The 25,541-nt window shown below is 38.4% G+C and overlaps 1 protein-coding gene across 1 annotated transcript; it reads left to right on the top strand.

Moving 5' to 3' along the window:
- The first annotated feature begins 1,239 nt into the window (after nt 1-1,239).
- Nucleotides 1,240-24,728, top strand: LOC6652395. The gene is made up of 7 exons (XM_023180998.2): nt 1,240-1,952; nt 17,850-19,327; nt 19,389-20,367; nt 20,429-20,561; nt 20,674-21,128; nt 22,297-22,405; nt 22,474-24,728. The coding sequence occupies exons 1-7, from the start codon at nt 1,914-1,916 to the stop codon at nt 24,423-24,425; spliced, it is 5,145 nt and encodes a 1,714-aa protein (XP_023036766.1). The 5' UTR covers nt 1,240-1,913; the 3' UTR covers nt 24,426-24,728.
- The last annotated feature ends 813 nt before the right edge of the window (nt 24,729-25,541 follow it).

Consider the following 25,541-nt stretch of genomic DNA (forward strand, 5'->3'; position numbering starts at 1 on the left):
TTGCCAACTGTGCTTTGGTAAAAAAAAACTAATAATAGAATTGTTTGACCTGCCCATTTATGAAGAACTTTCGGAGGTCGAAAAAGTGGCGACTATTAAAAAATTAATATTCGAATTCGTATGTTTGTGTATTTTATTTATGTAGGTGATGGAATACTTTTGTTGGTGGTTGTAGTGGCATCGATCTGGATATGGACATACATATGTACATGGTGTGGTGGCAGAGAGGTAGAGTGTGTGCTGAGTGTGCTCGCAAGTATGGACGAGCAGCACCTGGCGTCATTATTGAGTCCATGGTACCCATCTGGAAAAGATGCATTTATTGAGCCTCATCAAATGAGCCACCTGCACTAGATCTAGTGGGTTGCAACAAGGAAAAGCGGGATAAATTGTGAAATAGCGGCTAGCGGAAATTATAGCTGTTTTTCAAGAAAAACTAGCTTTACTTTATATTTTGAATGGCAGAAAACATCGATAAGCAAAACGAGTATTCAGTCTTATCGTTTTCTGTGATGTTTACTAAATGTTTCACAATTTTTAAACCACGAGCAAAAGTTGAAAATGCGAAAAATTTACAATCAAAAAACCGCGTGGTAAAGACCCTGCATTTAAAGATTGGCTGACTTTAAATGCAGCTGATGCGTGTAAATGTTATTGCAAATACTGACATTAGTCAAATGAATATTGTCAAAACGAAGCAAAGAAATAGGTACGGCTAATACAACTTTGAACGTCATTTTACATATAAGGAAAAGCTTTTGTAAAGCTAATATTTTACAAAATTGTTAATTACAAGAAAAATGCTGCCACGATTACAAATTACCAGCATCATGTTAGAGAAAGATAGGGACCAATGAAACCTACATAAACCAAGATGATGAAGATAAAGTCAATGATGAAATCATCCAAAATATTGAAATAAACCAAAAATAAACAAATATTTTCTTTTTTTTTTGGCTACGAAGAAACATTTCTAGCTGAAATTTCTCTAAATTTCTAGCAACACTGACGGGGAGCCACGGCTGACTCAGCTGTTTTTCCAATTCGCCACTGGAAGTGCGCGCGAATTCATTCGGAAGAAGCGAGTTTTTCTGAGGCGAATTCACACAGTTTGACGGTGGTACTCTTTTGTTTGACTCTCAGGTTCGACGTTGGCATCAATTGTTCGCTTATTGAGGTTTGAGGCGAATGCGAATGTGACCGTATAGTTGCAAGTCGATAATACCAAATACCAGTCGAAAGAGTTGCGAAAAGTAAAAAAAGAGCGTAGGCGCGTGTTAAATAAATTAAATAAAAATTAATTTACTAAACTATCGGCAAATCGGTTTCCTAAAGTAAAATTGCAACTACAGCTTTTGTCTGCGGAGAGAAGCGCCAACGGAAATAGTTTTTCGTAAGCAGGCCAGTAGCAGTCAGCTTTAAGCGCGCGTGTGTGTGTGTGTTTGTGTGAGTGTGTGCCACAGAAAGTGGCAAGCAGAGCCAAAATAAGTGCATGTGCATATATTATATTTTGTTAAAATAAATAATATTGGTTAAACAAATGATGTTTTTTAAATAAATTATGTAAAAATGTGAAAGAAAAGCAATAACCAATTTCTCAATGTTGTCAATACAACGAGAGCAGCGAGAAGCAGCCGTCCGCGGTAGCAGCGCTGTCGTCAAAAGCAAAGGAGGAGAAGGAGAATGAATAACACAAAAAAAGAGCTATAAAACGAAGCAAGAAGAAACGCGAAGCAGAGAAGCAAAAGAAAAATCGAAATAATAAAAAAAGCACACACACAACATATATTTATATACAGAGAGAGAGAGTATAGTTGGCGTGTGTGTGCGTAAATGTGAGTTTCTGTGAGTGTGTGCGTGAGAGAGTGAAACGTATAAATAAAATTCAGCCAAATGCAGAAACCAACAACAAAATGGATAACAAAACGACACAGTTGGATTTTAAATTACTGGTAATTAAATAATGCTTCCCATAAATAACATACCCCATCTACCCCTATTTTTTTTGTTAAAACATACGTACACACACATACACAAATGGTATATACGTACACACACATCCATTCATGTATTTGTATGCATGTAGTCGACGACATTCCGAGTGTCTAATTGAGAGCAACGTGTAAAAAGAGAGTGCTAAAGCAAGCCAGCGAGTAAAAGAGAACGAATGAGCGAGTGAGATGGCAACATGTGGAGGAGAGGAGATAACAAATGAAGTGAAGTACAGTGTGCACTGGCCGCTTAATACTTAATGGTTGTTGTTGTATTGTGAAAAGGTCGTCACAGAAAGGTTTTAATTTTTGTTAACCGAATGTATATGTATATGTGTATATAAATAAAACAGAAAAACAATTGTTCTGCTCTCGCTCTTATTGCCTTTCTGATGTCTATTGCATTTTGCTTTATACGCTCCAATTGGAAATTGGCAGGCATGCGAATCAACTGAAGTAAACAAAAACGTAAAGAACTGTTAATGAAATTCGCGGGAATTGCGGTCAATGGGCAGGAACGGTTTCAAAGCGAGAGACACAGGCAGACAGAAAGAAAGAGAGAGAGAGAGAGAAAAATGTTGTAAGAGCTATGAAAAGAGAAGAGTAGCTTAGATCCTAGAAAGTTTAAGCTAGTAACTTTGCTTTATTTTCCAGTTTCGTTCTTGAAATATTAAAGAGCTTTAATTATGAAAACACAATCCATCCGCCAGAGCTTCTTGCACAATTTCCACCCACCCAAACATACATACACACACACACACATTTGTAGAACACAACTTCCGCCGAGTTAGCTCCAACAAAACCCCTCTTTTTCCCTTTTGCCCCCACTTCCCCCTCCTAATTCCACTCCCACTCAATCTATATTCAAAGGCAAAAGCCATACCACTCCCATTTAGCCTACCCTTTTCCATTCCCCATGTTTCACCTCATCCCTTCCGTCTTCAAAGAGTGCCACATAATGGTATTTTTGTTTTGTTTTTTCTTCTATTTGCCTCTAAAATGAATTGTATTTAGTTCCCCACTTCCCTCTCACACAATTTATCTTCTCTCTTATCTTGGTCTCTCTCTCTCTCCCACACACGCTCTCGCATACACACATACACTCTTACTTTGGCTTTGGTTTTGCGACCCATTTCATCATCATTGCCTTTGCTATTATTCACTTTTGTTTTGTTTTCCTTCGTTATTTTTCGAGAAAATATTTATTTTTATTTTTATTAGTTTATAACATTACAGTTACTTGGAGTGCTGAAAATACACACACACACACATGTACACAAATTACATTTACATAAACACGAATACTACAAATACTACGAAATAACAACAACAACCAATTGAGCCCCAACATGAAGAATGTCTGTGTGTGTGTGTGTGTGTGTGGGGTTTATGTTAAGGATAGTAAGGGAAGGGGTGAAGGGTATACAGAATAGTTCAAGAGAGTGGTGGCCCTCTCTCCGATAGGAAAGAGGAAGCGAGAAAGACTGACAATTGGATACGAATGTGAAAAGCAAAGCACAAGTGAAAGAATAGTAAACGGCATTTTTTGTACAGTGGAGCAAGTTTATGTTGTTGTTGTTGTTGTTATTGGCTTTGATGTAATCAAAAACAATTTTAATTAATTTTCTAACTCTCGAGAGTTAGAAAATTTGGATTTAAAAAGAAGAAAAAAAAGGGAATAATACAGACATTTGAAATAAATTTAATTTCAAGATTATGATGACTGGCAAACACAATGACTCCAAGCTTAAGAAAAACATTATCATATTTGATTTGTTACAAAATAATAACCATATTGAAGTGTAGAACCGGTTTCTTGTTGTTTTAGAATTTAAGTGGACAGTATCTTAAAAGTATGGAAATGGTATAATTGATAGTATGAAGTTAATCATTATGTTTATCCAAAACTTTGAATATTCACCTGGTATCGGAAATCTGAAATTTTCATTATTTTCTCGACTTGGCTGAGTTTTATGTTACCTGTGTCCATAGCTGACTACTATCTTGTAGGAAAAACTCCGACTATAAATACACACTCAAATCTTGTGGCAAGTGTGTATTCTGTTAAAAAATTAAAAATTTTGTTTCTATAAATATCCCTAAAGTAACTAGACGAAGGGATCACTCATTAATTATATATTCGTTTCACTGGTTTTTTCATTCTGTGAATAAGATTTTTAAGTCCAACACTCTTTACTTTTTCGATATCACAGCTCGTAAAACACGGCGGAGTAATGTATCCATTACTAAATAATTTGTTTGACATCAGGAGGAGGTAACGAGATATTTTCAACAGCTTTAAATAAATGTCAATCCAAAAACATTAACTATAAAACTGGGCTTAAAAGTTTAGCATAGAAACATGTGCTCCAAAGTAGAAGATTTTAACTGTAAAACTGTTTAAACTGTAAAACATTATTTTAACAGCTTCCCAAAGAGGTTCTGGTCGGGTCTAAGAGCAACACCCTGACACCTTGGTGTTGCCCTTGAGTGGAAAAAGTAAATCTTCGGACCTTTTAGTAAGAACTTTTGAGAATAACCTTAATAACCAATTATTAACCTTGGCTGCCCTAACAGAGGACAATTTTTGGAAAAAATCCTGAAATATCCAGATAAACAATGTTATCTGCGCCCACTATTATGGAACAAATTATCGAGAATAATTTAGAATAGTTACGACAATAAATGTATTCAGCAAGAATCAATAAAAAATTTGGACCATAGTTATAGTTTTTTAAATTATCACCAGATTTGTTGAACAAGAGTATTATTCTGGCCAACAAAGTTATTAATGCTGTTAAAATAATCAGTTTTCGAATCCTGAGGCTGGCTTATACCTATTAATTTGGCCATGACTGTTTATGCCAATAATATATGTATGTTAATATGTACATTATAGAGTTTCTGACAAATAACTATCCAGGAAAGCCTAACATACTTGTAAATGACATATCGTTAGTCCTGTGGGAAGCTGAATTGTTGAATAATTTTTGGTCATTTGCAAACACATTCAAACACATACACACTATATACATATTTTTCTATTCAATCCAAAAGTGTAAATATTATGTATTATTGCAATCGGATAACGGTAAGCGATATCGTGTCAACTTGACGCAATTGTTTTAATGTTACATTTGTATGAAAGACACACAGGGGACAGTTATAGGAGTGAGTTAATACAATAAAAACATCAATCGGTTTATTTGTAAATATAACTTTTACACGGGACACCCAAAAACACATGCATAAAAGACTACTCGCTGGATGAAATAATCTAATTGGTCTTTTGTTTAGATTCAGATTCCCATATTTATAGCCTTGCAAAAAGGGTATATTAGAAGGAAGCATCTCCGACCATATAAAGAAAATATATTCTTGATCAGCACGACGAGACGAGTTTAAATAGCCATGTCCGTCTGGATCGACGCGATCTCTACCTAGACAGCAATTGCCATAAAAATTTATATTTCTCAGTTTAGCATAACTATTAATGACTGTGCCAAATTTGATTGAGATCGGGCGACTATATCATATAGCTCCCATAGGAACAATCGGTGGTGAACAGTGACTTTGATCACTATCTTCGTTATTTCCTAAGCCGTTTTTCGCAAACATTAGACCTTTTACACAAAAAACCTGCAAGGGTATACAAACTTTGACGCGGTCAAAGTTAGCCCCGGCCCTCTGGAGCGGTCATCGGTTTGAAAAAAAAACCCTTAGGTTCCTTTAAAAACTTTATTTTTGATCTCCTTAGAAGTAGGGGAATGAGAAATTGAACATTTTTCTATGTTTATAAGGAAAATATTCAAATTTCTCAGAACTTGTATCTTACTATGTTTTCGCTTTACTTAAGGGATGCTTTTTCGGATATTATAAATTGGATGTAACATCAGATCTTTTAGAATCCTTCATGACCGACCTACACATTTGTGTTAATGAGTCACGAAAGATGTTAACATGAAGGGTTAGAAGATTATTATAATTATCAGTTTAGGATATAGTCGTAAGCTACCACTTGACTCCGATTAGGTGGGCTAGGTTTTCGATTAAGCAAGATTATAAGTATTAAGTAATAAAAGTTTTTTTTTTAAGATTAATCCAAATTAAAATAAATTACATAAAAGAAGGTACAAAGTTTATTATTCACCCAAAAACTCATACAAACTTAAGTTGCAGTAATTCGTCCCATTATGATATGTTTGTAGGACTTTTTGATTCAGACGTCGTATTTTTATTGAGCCCGTTTGGTTGTTACCCGTTTGGTTCATATGATTTAGTAGGCAGATCTTGATTGGTTATGTTGTAATTATTAATAATAGTATTTAACTAATTGTAAGATGAAGTTTTATGGAAATTGCTTGGAAAAAATACTAAAATTATTAAACTAAAACTGGCGTCTATGTCAGCTGTGTAATATAGTAGTCCGATCCGCATAAAGCATATTAAACATTGATTAAAAAATTAAATTGATTTATTTTTTTAATTGTTAAATTGGTTAATTACATTGACGATCAAAACTGTGACTCCAGGATATAGACCTTCTAAACTTCCCTTTTTACTATCTAGTCTTGGCTAACCATTTCTATATTTTATATTTCTTAGTTTAATAAAGCTCTCATAGGAACGATCAATCGATAAATAATTTTTGTCTGAAAAACTTGTTGGATTCTTATTCGATTATTAAATTAATTAGGTAACTTACGCATATAATTCGCTGTAATTCCGGATCTGGATTTTGATCAACTTTGGATAACTATATTATACGATAAAAAACATAGCATACTGTATTAGCCGCATTCCTCCTAGATCGTTCTTTTGCGATTATTCGTCTTTTCCGCTTTGAAGCTTCTATGTAGGTAAGGAAGGAGCAACAGAAGACTGGCAAGGGTATACGAACAGCCGAAGCTAGCCTCGGTCCTCTGGTTTTTACATTATAGTCCTATAGTGGCATCATCCATTTTATAAATATCATAGATAGATATATTGGGGGGGAAAGACTGAGACTTCTTGGTATGTAAATTTATTATTTGGCCTGACATTTTAAAGTATAGAGTTTGATTCCAGGGAAATAGTTTTTAAATAAAGACCTATTAATGATTAGTGGCTTGTCCATTGTTCTCCAGTACGGCTGCGCAGCGACGCGTCATCGAATCTATCACTTTCTGACACCTTTCTGGTGTTATGGCCTTTCTGTACGCTCTATAGAAGTCTTAGGACCTCTTTTAGTGGTTGGCTTTGCACCAACTACTCCCTTCTTAACATTGCACTAGAAATTTTCGTTCGGGTTCAGATCGGGCGACTGTGCGGTCCACTTCATTAAATCTACTCTAGCATTATCGATACGAGCTTTTGCCCCTTTCCTTGTGTGTTTCTGGTTATTGTCTTGTTATTTTTTTTTTTTTTTTATTTTCATTTCGCGAATTCTTGCTGTCGTTTTTGTTTAAATTTAAATAAAATCAAAACTTACAACAATACTTGCATTAGCGGTGTTGTTGTTTTGTTTATCTCTTTTGCTTTTGTGTCTTTACCGTTTTAACTAACTCTCGCGCTCTTGCGTACAAATTGTTGTTGCATGTGTTCAATTTGACGCGCTCTCCCGCTCTTTCCTATTCTTGATTGATTTGCGCTCTCGTCTTTTGCCTACCCGCGACTCTGTGATACGTGTTTTTGTTTTTGTGTTTTTAATTTCTTTTTATTCTTTAGTTGTGAAGGCTTACTCTGCACATTAACCCTTGTGTCAGAACTGGTCAGTATATTCTTATACACAGATTTTTAACCTTTAGAATTTTTATTTTTTTTGTATTTCCTTTTTCAATTAAATTAAACTTTTTGATAAAATGGTTGTCTGCTCAAAAAATAATTGCATAGTTGCCACTAATGCGGTTGATTCCCATGATTATATTCTTTGTTGGTTGTGTGACAATGCTGTTCACGTCAAGTGTGCAGGTTACACAGGCAGAATCAAGGAGTCTATTGCTAAAGGTGGTGGCTTAAAATATGGATGTGATGCTTGCCGGGAGGTCGAGAATGAGATGCGCTCTTTCATGAGGCGGACTAGAGATAGTTTTGACACTTTAAGGGCAGGTTTTAATAAACTCCAAGCGGAGTTTACTGCGGTGGAGACTCAGTTCAGAAGTTTATCGCTTATGAATGAGTCTCCGAAACGTAAAAGGACCAGTCCTTGGGGTGTTTCTGTATCTGTAGATCCGCCAGCGTCTCTTATCGTCCCCGACCGGTCTCATGCACCGTCCACTCCTAATGTACAGCAATTGATATCGTTTAAGAGCCCGGTTGTGAATGCTATTAGTAATGAATTACCGGTATCACCTGGGAATGATCTCTTAAAAACGATGCCTATTGTAGTGTCCGATGTGTCTGGGCAATTACCCATTCCAATGGAAATTGCCGATAGTTCTAAAACTATCGAGGGCCCCGTGAACAAGTTGACTGCTGCAGTGGGTGACTTGTCCAACGTTACTGCTGCGGCTGACGCTTCGGGACCGCGGCCTCTCGTTGGCATACCACCAAAGAAACATATATTTGTTTCTAGGCTAGACCCTGTTGTCACATCTGATGATGTAATAGCCTATATTCGGAAGAAAGTTAACGTCTCGAATATTGCGGTGGAAAAGTTTAAATTTTCTTATTCTCGGGACATTTCGTCCTTTAAAATTAGTGTTTCTGCCAATATCTTCGACACTATATGTCGAGAAGATTTTTGGCCTAAACATATAATAGTTAAGGAATATACTGTAAAAAAGAAAAATCGGCAACCGATTCGCTTGCCTACAACAACAACTAATACTATTCCTGCCACATCAGCATCTGCTGGTGTGTCAAAAAACTAGCTTCGTCCCTTAACCTGGGTTACCAGAACGTTAGAGGACTGAAATCTAAACTTCCTAATCTCTATGTAGATAGTCTTTCTTTTGAGCATAACATTCTAGCTTTCACAGAGACGTGGCTAAAACCTGATATTGCTGATGCATCGGTTTTTTCCACAAACTTTTCTATTTTCAGACGTGACCGGATTTCTCGCATAGGTGGTGGCGTTCTGATAGCTGTGGATGCTGCTTTATCATCTGAAATGATTCAATTTTCTAGTACCCAGGAGATTGAGTTTGTCGGTGTTAAAGTAAATTTTAAATCTTTCAATGCTTTCATTACTTGTTCCTATATTCCACCATTGTCAGACATGGTGGTATATTTAAATCATTTAGAGGCAATTCAGTTTGTCTCCTCTTTAGTTTCGAGCCAAGACATGCTCATAGTTGTAGGTGATTTTAATTTACCCGCTTTAGCATGGTCACTAACAGATGAATCTACCACGTTGCTGCCCTCTTTGTCACATGACTTTATTGATGGCCTTCTAGGCTTATCTTTATCCCAAGTCAATCCTGTCTTAAATTCTAATGGAAAATCGTTAGACCTTATTTTTGTATTGGATTCTTCTTATTGTGAGGTTTCTAGGATCGAACCATTTGTTCTTCCAGAAGACAAATTTCATCCTACATTAAATTTAAAAATTGATTTGCCCTTGCTTGCTAAAAAAGCGAGCACTGATCAGGCAATTGCCGATATGTTTGCGAGTTTTTTCAAAACAACTTATTCCTCAACGGAATATCGAGCAAGTCCGTATCCTTATCATTTAAAAAAGGCTAATTGCATTTTCAATCCAGTGATTGATGAAAGTTCTATTCTTACCGAACTTAAATTAGTTAAACCTGTTTATTCTCCGGGGCCAGACGGTATTCCTGGATGTATACTCAGGTTCTGTGCAAACGCATTATGTAAACCCATTTTAAAATTGTTTCTATTGTCTGTAGAATCTTCCTCTTTTCCATCTATTTGGAAGGAGTCATATATTATTCCTCTGCATAAAAATGGCAAAAAGTCCGAAGCCTCTAACTATAGGGGTATCTCAAAATTGTCCGCTATTCCGAAAGCTTTTGAGAAAATTATAACTTCTCAATTGCAACATTTTTGCAGCTCTATTATTTCGCCATCCCAACATGGGTTTGTGAAACGTAGATCTACAACCACTAACCTTTTAGAATTTACATCAATAATTATCAAGGGGTTCAAAAATGGTAAACAAACTGATGTCATATACACTGACTTCAGCAAAGCCTTTGATTCCGTTAATCATACCCTATTACTTTCTAAGCTGAGCGACATTGGGTTTCCACCCCTTTTCCTTTCTTGGGTTCAAGAATATTTAACAAATAGAAAACAGAAGGTACTTTTTAAGTCTTCTTTTTCCGTTTCCATTTCTGTGACTTCTGGTGTACCTCAAGGTAGTCATCTTGGCCCTCTGCTCTTCACACTATTTATTAACGATCTTCCATCAGTCATTGTTCATTCGCGTGTGCTTATGTATGCTGACGATGTCAAGCTTTGTCTTACTTATAAAGATACAGATTCATTTTGTCGGCTACAAGCTGATCTTAAAAACTTTCAATCCTGGTGCCAGTTTAATCTACTAAATCTTAACACTACCAAATGTAAGGTAATGACTTTTTTTCGTAACTCTCCTCAACTGGTCACTTATATTCTAAACAACAGCCATTTAGAACGTCTAAATAATATGAATGATTTGGGCGTACTTATGGACCATAAGTTAAATTTTAACACCCATATTTCCACCACGGTCGCAAAGGCCATGAGTGTCCTGGGTTTCATTAAAAGATGGTCAAAAGAATTTGATGACCCCTATACAACTAAAGTTCTTTTTACTTCGCTTGTCCGTCCTATTTTAGAGTATGGATCTTGCATTTGGTCACCTCAATACGAGTCGCACCAGATTAGACTAGAATCCGTTCAAAAGCAGTTCTTGCTATTTGCTCTTCGTGGCTTAAGCTGGGATCGCAATGTCAATTTGCCTTCGTATTCTAGTAGACTTCTCTTGATTAACCTTCCGTCCCTAACTAACCGTAGAATTATGCTTGGTGTCATTTTTATGCACAAGCTCCTAATTGGTGATATCGACTCGCCTGAGTTATTAGCTCAGGTGAATCTGTCGGTACCATGTAGACGGAGTAGACATCCTTTAATACCTTTATCCCTTAGTCGTTGTTCTTCTAACTATGCTATGCATGAACCTTTTAGGGTCCTCTGCTCTGATTACAATCTTCTATCCCCTGTAATCGGCTCAGAGTTTTCTATTAATATGCTTAAAACATCTATCCTATCCCATTTAGTTAATAGATAGCTATAGTATTATGTGTTTGTCTGTCTTTTCTATTGTGTATTTTGTCCACGCGATTCGTGCCGTGCGTTATACGGCTGCACCCCTCGGTCGGTCGGGTGGGAGGTGGGCAGTTATCTGCTTGGGCTCGCGCGTAACAGGCTTTGTCCTGGTGTCGTAGGGGCCACTTGAACGTACTGCGCATAGTATCGTCAACGTCCGCTAAAGAAAAGACCCAACAAAGTGATATGTGGTACCTTTACTTCCTCAATAATTTTAACGTACACATGTTTGTCCATGATGCCTTCTATGCAGGATATAGGACCAACACCGTATAAAGTATGTTGCGCCATTTCTCCACAGTTCAATTTATGTAGAATTTTAAGTATTCAATCCGTTTTTATGTTCTTCTGTGAGACAAGCGGAACTTTCCAAGGGCTGCGAGTGTTCAAGTTATTTTCAGGTAACTCTCACCGCACTGTCCAAACACTGGCCGGTACTTTAAGCTCTTCCTGGATCTCCACAGCAGATGTTAACGGGCAAAGCCTTGAGTCTCGTACTATTCTTTGTTCTAATTTGGGCGAGACTTATAGCTTTCGGCCACGTGTTTGATATTTTTTCACCTTTTAATGCATTTTAAACTGCAAATGGAGAGCAATTAAAAATTTCTCTGACTTTCTGTAATTTTTGCCCTCAGGTATAAGGTTTCTGATCTAAATGCTCTTCTCAAAAGACATGTGCGTACCCCGGCCCATTTAAGTCTGCAAATTGGAATACTTTAATGAATCTACTATCGCGAAGACTTAACACATAAAATAGAGTAACAAAAAACCAAGCTTCTAGCAATAGTTTAAGTTTCCTGCAAAGAAAGATCCTTCACTACTATTATTTTGCTCGCTCTAAATTTGGCAATTAATCTTTAAAATGAAGTAGCAAAAAAGTTAAGTCACCAAGTGAGGTTACAATGTAATGGACAAGTGTTAGACATTGCTGATAACGGTACTTAGAGGTATCAAATAGATCATAATATTATCTTGTATTAAGTAATAATGCGCTACTATTTTTATACCATACACCCATAGGGTGAAATGGTATATTAAAGTCGCCAAAACAGGCAGAAGGAAGCTTCTCCGACCCCATAAAGTATATATATTCTTGATGAGGATCAACAGCCGAGTCGATCAAGCCTGTCCGTATGAACACCTAGATCTCGGAGACTGTAAGAGCTAGAGCCACCAAACTTGGTATGTAGACTCGTGTAGTATGTAGAGTGATCAAGTTTATTTCAAATTTTTGCCACGCCCCTTTCCGCCCCCGCAATTCAAAAAAAGCGTTTATCTCAAAAACTATTCCAGCTAGAGACACCATATTTGGTATGTATATTTGTTTAGTAAACACGCACATTTTGTATGTGTAAAAATTTTGCCACGCCCTTTTCCGCCCCCGTAATTTGAAAAACTTGATTATCTCCCGTATTTTTTTACCTTATGCAATTAAATTTGGCACACTTAAATTTAATACTAATAACTAGCAAAATTTGATCAAAATCGGACAAAAAACAGTCGAGTTATTCATATAAACGTTTTTCCATAAGGCCGGAGTTGGCCGTTGGCTGGTGGGGGCGCTAGGGTTCTCGTATGACTGAGTGAGACTAAGATATGCTTGTAAAAAGCATGTGAAAATGCATTAATTTAATAAAGTTGAAATATTTGCTTTACTGGTGTATGGTATACCAAAGTCGGCGAGACGACTTACTTACTTCATTTTTATACTATTTCTTTTATATAAACAAGTTAAAATAAATCTGTCAGGGTTTTATCCCATATACAGGCATTTTCTTCTGCAAATTTTCAAATCGTATCCTTATGGAACAAAAATACACCTCCCCCGACTTGGGTAATACGGCTCTAATCCAATCGCTTGACACTTGGCCGTGCTCTGTTTTTAAAACCTTACTTACACATTTAAAAAGGAAATGTTTTCCCTTGCAAAGCATTCGGGAACTAAATGACTGTAAAAGTAGACTTTCCAATAAAAATAGTTAAAATTAATGAAATTTGACTTCATTCTATTTCCACATTTTGCATCGTAGTGGCCGGAGTGTTAAATCTGTTTATGGACTAGCGCCGGATGAAGCCGACCAACTAAAACCTATAAAATGTTCTTATTGTATTCACACATACATATGCAGCATTGATTGTCGACTTGTGAGGTTATGAATGAAACATCTTCCTTTCGCATTGCCACACGTAAGGCTTACGATAAGGATTTCAGAGCATGGGATCGCAGATCGTTCGAATGGAATCCACAAACATTTCTTTGATTCACACTTTCTCTCAGAGAAAAGGTCATCTGGATCAACATGGTAGAGTAGAGGTCATGTATCTACAGCATACATACATACAAACTTATATACATACATACATACATATGTACATATAGGTTTGGTGTCACCTAGAATTCAGATTCTGTGTAAAGTCGTATTTTTTTAACACGCTCTTTTTCATAAAGTCTTATTCTTAAAAAATATCGAAAATTATTTTTAAAAAATTAAAAGGATACGTAGCGGTTCGTTTTGTAGTCGCGGTTCGCATCTCTAAGTTTGTGTTAACTTAATTTATACAGAATACATTGATATGGTAATTTATAGGGCAACACGATGGGCAGGGGGAGGAAGGAGAGAGAACAAATTTCTCTTTTTAAAATTAAATTTCTTTTCTTTGTGGTGGTAGTTGTTGTTGTTGTAGCTGTTATTGTGCAGTTTTAATTAATTCCCCTTTTATATGCAACTCAATTAAAGTTTTTTTTCCCTGTTCTTTTTGTTTTTTATCACCCTTAATTGAGTTTACGACATGAATAAAAATGTTTGGGTTTGGGTTTTTTTTTTTTTTTGGGGTTTGCAAAAGAAGAACAAGAAGGACATGAAGAGGAAGAGTAGGAGGTTGAATGAGAGTGAAAAGCGAGAACTTAACTTTACATTGCTGTTTTTGTTGTTGTTGTTGTTTGGTTGTTCGTTCGTTTGTGCCAATTTCATTAATAAAATCACTAGCTAGGGAAAACTGGTAGAAAAAGAGGTAAATTATGCAGGGGGGGTTTGGGAAGTGGGAGTGGGAGTGAGCTAAGAAGACAACGGAAATGCTATTTTTATTTGAAGAGGAAGAGACTTTCGCTGTGCGTTTGTATGTGTGTGTAAGTGTGCAAGTGTATTGCAAAAGCACAAATTGTACATAAATTTTAGTAAAAATTGCAAGCTTCTATTATACGAAGAGCAACGCGTTGTCATTTCCTTGTAGTAGTAGTAGTAAAACCCCTCACTCTTCTCATCATCATACATTTGACCCCCGTGTTCCTCCCCGTTCCCGGTCGATTTCCCCTTTGTTTCGACTGCTTGCAGCGTTTTCAGTTTGGCCAACCTAAATATGTATAAGCATTTTGTAGATAACAAACTCTCTCTCTCGCTCACTCACACGCTCTTCCTCTCTCTGTTGCTTACTTGAGGTCTGTCTAAGTTTCTATGTATGTATGTATGTATCTCTATTTTGTGTGTGTGTGTCTTTGTGTTTGTGTTTCAAACAGGTACATAACAATAATAAAACGAACTAAATATTTTCGCCTCTCTCTTTCTCCCTCTCTATATCATCATGCATGCACGTGTGTGTGTGTGTGTGTGCGTGTGAGTGTGTCTGTGTATATGCAACTAAAGTCGAATAAATCAAGATGAAAATGCATTAAAAAAAATTTCATTTTTATGTTGTCCTAAAGGTTGACTACGAAATACACTACATCAGCATACACTTACTAGGTTCGAATGCAACGACAATTCCTTCGTTAACATTTACTTGAACTTTCATTGAATCGAGAGTACTTATTCAATTAGTATTCTAAATTCTCAGAGTAACCGAAGTTTTGAATGTCTTCGTGCAGCCATGTCATATTCAAATACTTTTTATTCAATTAGAATCTTAACCTAAAAACCTTATAAAAAATTGAAAATTTTAATGATTGATGCTAATAACTGTGCTAAAATTATTGTATGTATTTGTTTCTTTGCTTTTTTTAGGGCAAAAAAACCTATTAAAGTGTTAAATTAGTATGATACAGGGTAATAGATAGTCAGTCAGAGGTTCATGATAGTTTTTAAAGATGTATAAGTTAAATAATGCTCATTCAAAAAAGATCTTGGATGAAATACAATTTAGTTGATAAACTTTAAGTATGTCGAGAATTTACAATAAGAATTGAATTCAGAGTAATATTCCAAAATCAAAACACATAAATTACTTTACTTCTTTTCAATGTCAAAGAATGATAAATGAATTAAAGTGCCAGAAAAAGAGTTACCAAAGTATGGTGGAAATCTCTGTTTAATCTTAAAGATTGTAAGGGTATACACAAAAAGAACCATTCTTATTCTATTGTAAATTTACACTCACACACGGACACACACACACGCACACTAAAGGCAATTTAATTAGAACACAAATAAAATGTAATTAAATATGGTCGGTCTTTTACTTGTTTTCCTATACATTGCGCACTATCGTCTCTCTCTTTCTTTATCTCACCAACCTCCAATTTGCTTCTCTTACAAACACAAATACATACATACATATGTATGTATGTATGTACATACATACTTACATTAGCTATTCGGTTATGTTTTTGTTGCGTATTGTTATCTCCAATCTAAATTTACAACTTTGTTTTTGTTATTTTTTTTTATTTTATTATTAATTAACAAGGCAGGGCGAGGCTGGCGTTGCCAGAAAGTTTTCAAACTTACTTTGGGAAATGCATATTTTTGTAATAATAATAATTCACTCACGTTGTTGTTGTTGTTTTCTGTTAGCATAAAGTAAAGGGTATTCCTAAAGCTTTCAGGGTTGCAATGTAAGTTTATTTTGGCTTTTCCATCTCGTTCTCGCTCTCAGCACATTGCCAGCCCACTCTCTCCCACAAGTAGTGTGTTGGTTGTAGAGGGGAGAAGGGGGTTTGGTGGCTCTCCTACTGTGTGTGCTTGTAACAACTACAAATCGCTGCAAATACATACATATATACACACACACATACATACATGCACAGATATGCATATATAATGGCAACTTTGTGTGGAATGGGGAAAAAGTGGCACAAATTGTGCGCTGTTTTAATTTCTCTTCCTCTTTATCGGCCTCCCCGTTTTCTGGGTTGTCATCGTTGTTGTTTTAGCGTGTTGCTTGTTCTTGTTGTTGTTTTCTTTAGTTTTTGTTTTTTCCTTTTGGTATTTTTTGCCATCTCTTAGTTGCTCTCTGTGTGTGTGTGTGTGTGTTTGCTTTGCGCTAATCGCTTGCGTTGGCAGCGCTGTCAACTGCTCTGTCTCTGTCGCCGTGTTGTCTGCTCCTCTGCTACGCTCTCTTCAATTCTCTATTGCTCCCGCTATCTGCCTTTAACTCTCTTTCCCATTTACTCTCTTCTTCTCTCGCTGTCTCTCTTGCTCTCATCACTCTAATTGCATTAAATTGTTTGGAAAATCATAATCAGTAATTGTATTTGATGACAGTTACTTTTTGTGTAGCTGGCTGTCTGTGTGTATGTATGTATGTATGTATGTGTGTTTGGATTTAATTAAAGGAAATGGTTGTTCTAATTGGGTCTTTAACGGGAATAATTTTCTAAGAAAGCCTGCCAACTTGAAAAATCTTTTTTTTTATTTTGTTTTTCTAACACCCACCCACTGTCTACCAACCCGGGGGAAGACGAAAGTTTTCGTTTTGTTTTTCTTATTTATACTGCTCCAACAATATACCAAGCGAAATATTTACAGTGTTTACCAAACGGACATGTTCAATGAAATTGAATTCAAGATGACTGTGGTTTAAAAATCACTATACATTTCAGTACTGGGGTTAAATATTATAGCCAGGAATAGATGCATACTTTCAAAACTTTTACTGTTTATGATAGAACATTCCTTTTTGGCAGGGAATATTCAGAAGTAGTTTGAGTTGAGAGCTTTGCGAATCTTTTTTCACTCCATGATTTACTTCGGACTGTAAAAACATCCTAAGGGATGCGCGCCAGGATGTGTTAAACACTGTAATTACTAAGACTTTGACTTTGTTAGTTTTACTTTGCGTTTCTTAAACAATTTTTAAAGAATGGAAAGTAGTTACTATAAAAAAAAATTTTTAAATCTGTAACACAAGTTACAGTCAATATAAATCGGCTCTACTACGTTATTCTTTGAAATCCACAGAGCAGCTGAGCACACGCATACACACACAGACGCAACGCTATGGAAGTGTATGCGTGTCAATCGCAGCATGCAGCATGTTGAAGAAGAAGAAAAAGAAATGATATTCGGAAGGTTTTGTCTGTGCATTGATGAATTGATGATACTGAAAATGAGTTTGGAACACGTAAAAATATTATGGCCAAGGACTGCAAGGGTTTAGCTTAGCTTCTTTGATCTTTTTATATATTCCTGACTCCTTTTTTAGGTGGGACCAGGTAGCAATGGTTCTGAAAACCTGACATTATAGACTTATCGACCTCATGACCTAACACAAATGCAGTCTTCTGTTAAAAACCTTTTGGTTTTATTGGTATTTTAATAGGGATTTTAAGAAATCTTTAAAATGCCGATATATAACCTTTACTGACTTATATATCTTTCTTATATCGTTTAGGTGGATCAGTCACTAAATCTACTGGACAGCCTCAATACGGCATTGCGGTGCGATGCTATACAATTTTTGCTGCAGACGCTTAGGTGCAAATATCCAGAGGCCTGCGACCAAGTCGTTAGGAATCTCTTCAGTCACATAATAAATGATAATGGATCGGGAGGGGGACTGGAAGGGGGAGGTGGTGCAGGTGGAGGAGATGTGGCGGAGCTAGCGAAGAGTAAGCAACTTCAGCTGTTGCTGGCCACCAAAAAAGAGATGAAGACGGAGCCGACGGACACCAAAACAGAAATAAAGCGTGAAAGTAATGCGGAATCGACAGCTGGCTCAACAACGGATTTAAATCAAAATTTTGAGAAAATTCTTTGCAAGGAGGAGTATATGTGCCTCGATGAGGAGGAGGAAGAGGATTTCAATGATGATAACGATACGGAAAATTCATCATCCCAGCAATATCCTGCTCGTCGGAACAACAATAATAACAATGTGGATGCTGTTGGTCCTGGTGATCCTCTCGATCTGATACAAACGAATGCAAGTGGCGGCGGATCTTTATTGGTGAAGAGAAAATATGCGGCCAGTTTTGGTAATCCCGATGAGTTGAAGCACGACCAGGAGCAGGAGGAGATCGATGACAAATTAACGATTAAAAGAAAACGCATTAATCACGTGACTGTGGCTAGTACTCTGACTACGGCCACATCGCTAAAGCGAAGGTTAGACGATCGTCTGGGCGTGGGCGTGGGCGAGGGCTATGTAATACAGGAGGATAACCAGTACACGATAAGGTATCATCACAGCTCAGGGCAGTTCAGTGAGAGGGCCTTTAAGGCCCAGTTTCGAGCATTATTAAGATTGGCGCTGAGTCAGCACCATAAACCCTTCCTCAAGCAGTTCTACGAGAATTTCGTCATCAATGGACGACTGATGGGTACCACTCCGTCGACGAAGATACTGAAAGCGTTGCGGGAGGAGCGATTGGAAGAGTGGAGGAGGCAGAGGGAACAGCGGACGCTCTTGGTGAGCTTATTGAAACAAGAACGAGACCTGGAAAGGGAACGTGACCAGGAGCAGGAGCAAGAGCAGGAACAGGAGCAAGAGCTAGAGCAGGAACAGGATGAGCAAAAGCAAGAGCTGCATTTGCCAACCATCTCATTTGGTGATTCCGAATTGGAATCGGAGACTGAGTCGCAATTATCCTCGGCCGCCCAAGAGATTATGAAATTCGAGGAGTTTATTGACGAGGGCGTAGGCGCTGGACGTCTGATTGATGGCCTGGAAATGGAGCCGGAGATTGATGAAATGCTAATTACTGGAGCCGATCATGGCAGTGGCAGTGGCAGTGGCAGTGGCAGCGGAATTGGCGGCGGGATCGTCGGCATCGGCATTGCCGGCGGCGATGGGAGTGTAAGTACGGCCAGTGGGAGTGGCAACAGTAGTAACAGTAGCAGCAGTTTAAACCATGATAATGGACATCATATGTAAGTAAACCCAATTATCAAATAAAAGAGCTAAGTAAATCTATCATTTGTCTCATTGCAGGAACAGCAGTGCAAATCTTGTGATTAATGGCCTTACATCAAGCAATAGCAACAACAATGGTCAGCAGCTAGCCCTGTCGGATGAGCACCAGCAGCCAGTTAGCAAGCCATTGTCATCGCATCATCATCCGCATACGCATCCGCATCCGCATCCTATCCAGTTACCTAACCCCTCGATGGAAAACCATGTAATGAAAGGAACCCAACCCCTGCCACCAGGGCATAATATTATGACAGCAACTGGCAGCGGCGGCAGTGCATCCACTTCCATGCATCAACAACATCACCTTACAAATGAGATTCACTTGCATCATCATCACCAGCAGCAGCAGCAACAGCAGAATCGATTCAATTCAAGCCAGAATCCTCTGACTATGATGGGTGGTATGATGCAACAACAGCAGCAGCAACAACAACAACAAAACGAATCACAACACCACCAAATTATGCAGAGACAATTTTCTCCCATGATGAATAATCGCCAATTGCCATCATTGGCTGCCTTGTCGAATCTAAGTGGAGCTGGAGGAAATCCTCAACATCCCCCTCATCCACATCCGCATTCGCATCCCCATTCCCATCCCCATTCTCATCCGCATCCGCATCCACACGCTGGCATGCCCTCAAATGCCAGTCAGTTAAACTCCTCTCTGGATTTGGATGACAATGAGTTATCTCCCGACGAGGATGATGACGACTTGGACCAAGAATTAGACGAGTTGGAGGCAGCTAAACAACAGTTAATCGATGGCGGCAGTAGCAGTAGCACATCACTTCAAGCTCCACCCTCGCAGCAGGGCAGTGCGGGAAGCGGCGGGGCCGGTGGCAGTCACACGCCTGGCATTAAAAAGGATAAGCCCAGCTATAATTGCCTATTGTGCCCGAAATCCTATCGCAAAAGGAAATCCCTGTTGGATCATTATAAAATGCATCCAGGCTATTGTCACGATTGTGGACAGCCAAATGGGAATACGCTAGAGGTAAGGGTTGGAATGGAAAACGAAAGACCATAAGCCTTAATCATAACTTTTCTACCTGTAGGAAATCATTCAGCACAATCGCACGATGCATGTGAAGGAGTTCCCATTTGTGTGTGAGACCTGTGGCGAGTCCTATTCGCGAAAGCAACAGTTCCACGCCCATGTAGAGTCGCATAACAAGAAGGAATTCAAAAGTGAGTCCAAGTGAATGTAAATTTCACCCATAAGGAGAAGCCAAACTTGTTATTTTGCCCGCAAAGTTTATTTTACAATTCTAATCTATTAATTTCTTGATTTCCTGTGTAGCCTTTCCTTGCGGTGAATGCGGCTTGAAGTTCCCTCAAAAGAAGTTACAGCAACATTTTGAGGAGACCGGTCATAAGGCCGATGGGGCCATCTGTGAGGTGTGCGGCGACGAGTTCCCATCAAAGAATGCCCTCTACCAGCATATCATTCGTGTCCACAAGCGGGACAATTTCTTTGAATGCCACATTTGCCATAATCGTTTCACCCTCAAGGCCAATCTGGAGCGTCACGTCCAGCTGCATACGGAGGTGAAGCGCACATATGTGTGCGACCTATGCGGCTCCTCGTATTTCACATATCCCGCACTCAAGGAGCATTATAGCAATGCCCACGTCGATGTCTCCGAATGCAAGTGTACGCTGTGTGGCAAGCGTTTTGGTTCAGCCAAATCACTTCAGAGGCATTTGCCATCCCACTCCGAAGAAAGGCCGCATTGTTGCAACTACTGCGATCAGGTGAGTGTGGATGAGAATAGATCAGCATTAAATGGCAAAACCTAATCTAAATTCAAAAGGCATCAAAATCGCTTTGATGTGCAAAAGAGATAAAGGCCTGTCCGATTTGAAATGTTTTTGTCGGAATCGGATTTGAGACTCGCTTCCGATTGCGGGCCAAATTTTCCCTTTTTCAAATCGTTTCATTTGGGTCTGTGGAATGAAAAGTAATTCCTAATTTTCTTATAAATTCACGAAAATTACGGTAATATTCAAAGTATTATTGAATAATTTCGTTTTAACAATTAGTTTACAAGAATTGTTCTGAGCAGGCAACCAAAATATTGAATGTCAATAAGTCATGAAATGGAATTGACCTGTTCTCGAAATGAATATGCCACTTCTTATGGTTGACAATAACGATAACAACATATAAATTCGATGTAAAATATATGATCAAAGTTATGTAAAAATTGAATTCTGTAGCGACAACTAGAATCAGCATTGTATTTGTATTGTATTTTTGTCAGGATTTGCCCTTAAAATCAAATTTATGCCTATAAAAATAAAAAGCTTGGACATCCTGTAAGCCTACTTAGTAGGCGAAACAACAGTGTTTCAAACATAGCTTCGAAAACGATAGGCATTCCAATCGATTATTCGAAAACGGTAGTAAAAACGTTTAAAATCGACTTGGTAATGAAAACAGGCCTGAATCATTAAATTTTCATACTCAAAGAACATATTAAGAAATTTAAGCAATAGGCTGGAAGTGTGCAATAATTGCAAAAAGTTTATAACTTTTCGTATGCCTTGTAACTTAAAAATTGTGTACAGGCAATGCTTGATGTTTGAATTTTGTTCATCTGCAGAATTTTCCAAAACTTCTTTATATGTTTTTGACAAATCGAACTCTTGTTTGGTTTATTCCAATTTCCCTCATTTGGATCAACCATTGATCAACAAATAGGTACGGTTTGAATCAAATTCATGAAGATAAATTCAGTTTAAAAGTCATTACTAGAACTAAAAAATGGCATGGGAATAAAACTTTAAAAACTTTGAACTTGAAAGATGCCAAAAAGGCTTTTGCTATTTAATTGGACAATAGTGGTTCAGACGACCCACAATTTGTCGCACAGTGTTTGTGGTCCTATAAAAGTATTCTAACGCGTAACTATTTTTGCAGACCTTTAAATGGAAAACGCATTTGGTGCGCCACAAGCAGACAATGCATGGCAATCAACCGCCGCCGCCCAAAAAGGCCAAGCAGCGCTTTCCCAAGACCAATGAAGAAGGTAAACTAATTAGAATATGCAAGGATTTTGGTTTATTACACAGTTTATTTGTCTATCTGTTTATTTAGCTGAATTGGCTGCCTTGACAGATATGCCGGGACCGCCGCCTGTGAAAGCCACAAAAAAGTCTAGTGCCAGCAAGACCAAAACCCAGACAGGAGCAGGAGCAGGAGGTGCCAACCCACAGCAGCATCAAAAAGCAACGCCTACACCACCTCCTCCAGTGTCGACGACGCCGGGCTGCATTCAACAGGATCAATTCAATGCAGCAATGGTCAGCAGCAATAGCTCTCAATCCTCGACAGCTTCTACGTCGCAGCATTCGGTGTCGACGAGTGAATCTCAACAGAATTCCATGTATAATCAGAGCTTTAATCCGGACAACAATAAAACGCAGCAGCAGCAGCAGCAACAGCCTACGCAGCAGAATGCGGTAATGCATCAACAGCATGCAACGCCACCACCAGCACAGCAGCAGCAACAACAACAACAACAACAACAACAGCAGCAGCAGCAGCAACAACAACAAGTACGCAGCAACTCAAGTGACTTGCATTTGCAGCGTATGAATAGCTTTGGTGGTCCAGAGGGTCAGCAGCAGCAGCAGCAACAGTTCCACTTTGAGCCAGGGCAAGTCCCTGGCCCTGGATATCCGCAGCAACATCAGCAACTGATTAATCAATATCAGCAGCAGCAGCAGCAGCACATGAGGAGTCATACGCCGCAGAGTCCGCATCCACCTCCGCCACCACCGCATCATCCGCATCCGCATCCGCATCCCTCGCAAATGCAGCCGCAATTCAATTCACCTCATCATATGCCGCCTATACATCATCAACATCAATTAATGATGCAACAACAACAACATCGTCATAACCAACGTTCACCTTTGCATCATCATGCGGCAGCCCAGCAATTGCAGCAACAACATCAACAGCCCTCGCATAGTCCTCAACATGCGAGATTGCAATCACCTCAACCAGCACCAACAGCACAACAGCAACAGCAGCAGCAGCAGCAACAGCAGCAGTTTCTGCAACAACAACAACAGCAACAGCAGCAACCTCATACCACTGACTCCTGGGGTAATCTTAACTTTGGCCAACCACCCAATAATCAGCCAGTTGAACTTAAGGATAATAAATTCTATATAGTCGATTCGGCTGAATTTCTAGGGCTTCCAATGAATGTGCCGGCTGGCCAGCAGCAGCAGCAGCAGCAACCTGTAGTCAAACCCCAGCCACCACCACAACAACAACAACAACAACAGCAGCAACCACCCCAACAACAAGATCCAGCTCTGGCTGGTGATCTATTGAGCTTCCAGCATATGTGGCCGGCGCAAGGCTTTAATCAGGCCGCACCTCAACAGCCACACCAACCGCATCAACCGCAGCAACCCCAGCAGCAACAACAGCAACAGCCTCAGGCCCAGCCCAATCCGAGTGATCCGCATAATTATAATAATATAGGCAGCATACTCACGAATCTCATTGACACAAATCCACAGCCCATGGAATACAATTTTGATTTAATGGAACAACAACAACAACAACAACAGCAGCAGCAGCAGCCACCGCCGACACCGCAACAGCAGCAACAACAACAACATAATTCAGGGGGCTATCCAGGTACAGTGATGCGAGCAGGTCCCGTCTATGGAGGATCACCGGCAGTGGCCTATGAACAACATTTGGGCGATCAATTGCAGGTGGTCTCTGAGCAACAGAAGCAAAACAGCTTCCAGCCATATCATTCCCATGGATTGCAGCCTCCGCCACAGCAGCAGCCACAACAACAAGCAATGCATCCCCATCTCTTGCCACCACCAGGACCTCATGGAAGTGTCTACGAGCGAACCGGGGGAGTTGGTGTGGGTGTGGGTGTAATAGGCGTTGGCGGCTATCCAATGCTCGGTGATGAATCCAAGCCCGTCCTGCCACCTATGATGGGTGGAATGATGCAGCAAATTCCCCATGGGCAGCCGGATTTACTATACTATCCAGTAAAGAACGATTGACAGGCTTCACATCATCATCATCATCATCATCATCCTCCACATCCACATCGCTGGTGGACAGAGCCAGCCAAGAGAGGCGATGTTTTTCATTAAAGAAAACCCAAAAACAAATTCAAAGCAAAAGCAAAATTCACATTAAAAAACACAGCAACAAGCAACTGAACAAGTTTGCATAGACTGTAAGATGAAGGCGATAAATGATAAATGAGAATTGTAATTAATATGAGAAAGAGAGCAATAGCTTGAGAAAATCAAGCAGGAGAGAACTTACAATTTCTAATCCGACCGGCGCTATGATCAGACATATATACATATGTATCTGCATATATATACACACTAGTATATAAACAAAACAAAAAACATAAATTATATAATATACATACACATATATATATTATATTATATATATGAAAAATTAATTAATAAGCATATAATACTGTAGTATATATATATAATAATAATGGCAGACTCTGATGCAGCAGACCGCAAGCAACTTTCGAACAAATTTTTAACGCTAGTTTAACCTTAATCACATAAAAACACATACGTACGTTGATGTATAATCAAAAAATGCCCTATTATACACTGATATATACTGATATATCCTCCGTCAACTTACAAATTATTTTATAGAACAGCTTGGCCACTCCCGACATCACAAATAGCCCAGAGAACATCCTACAACGAGTTGCAATCATATCATGAGGGGTCCTCCTTTTACGATCCCTATCCCAATACATTTACATAATTATATTTTCTTGGATAGTGCTTGTTATTTTCTATTTAGTTAAAGAATCCCCCGTTTCTTGAAGCCTTTCTTTTGAAAAAGGGCCAGCCACATTTTTGTTAGATTAGTGCCTAAGTCTAGTTGATATAATATCTATATTATATGTATGTATACATATATTCATCTATCCCAATGTAATCTTGTTGTGGCATTTTCACCCGATTCTCAATTGTATAGCATTTTGTTAAATTTTTTTGATTAGGCCCCCTTTACTCCTCCCTTAAAAATGAAATATTTTATTCATCATCTTTCCTTAATTGTAACGCAGGCCCAAACTCAACTAAGAAATAATTTAGCATTGTTTCCAGTTTTAAAATTTATTAAAATTC

This window comes from Drosophila willistoni (assembly GCF_018902025.1).
Source record: "Drosophila willistoni isolate 14030-0811.24 chromosome 2L unlocalized genomic scaffold, UCI_dwil_1.1 Seg168, whole genome shotgun sequence".
Lineage (NCBI taxonomy): Eukaryota > Metazoa > Arthropoda > Insecta > Diptera > Drosophilidae > Drosophila > Drosophila willistoni.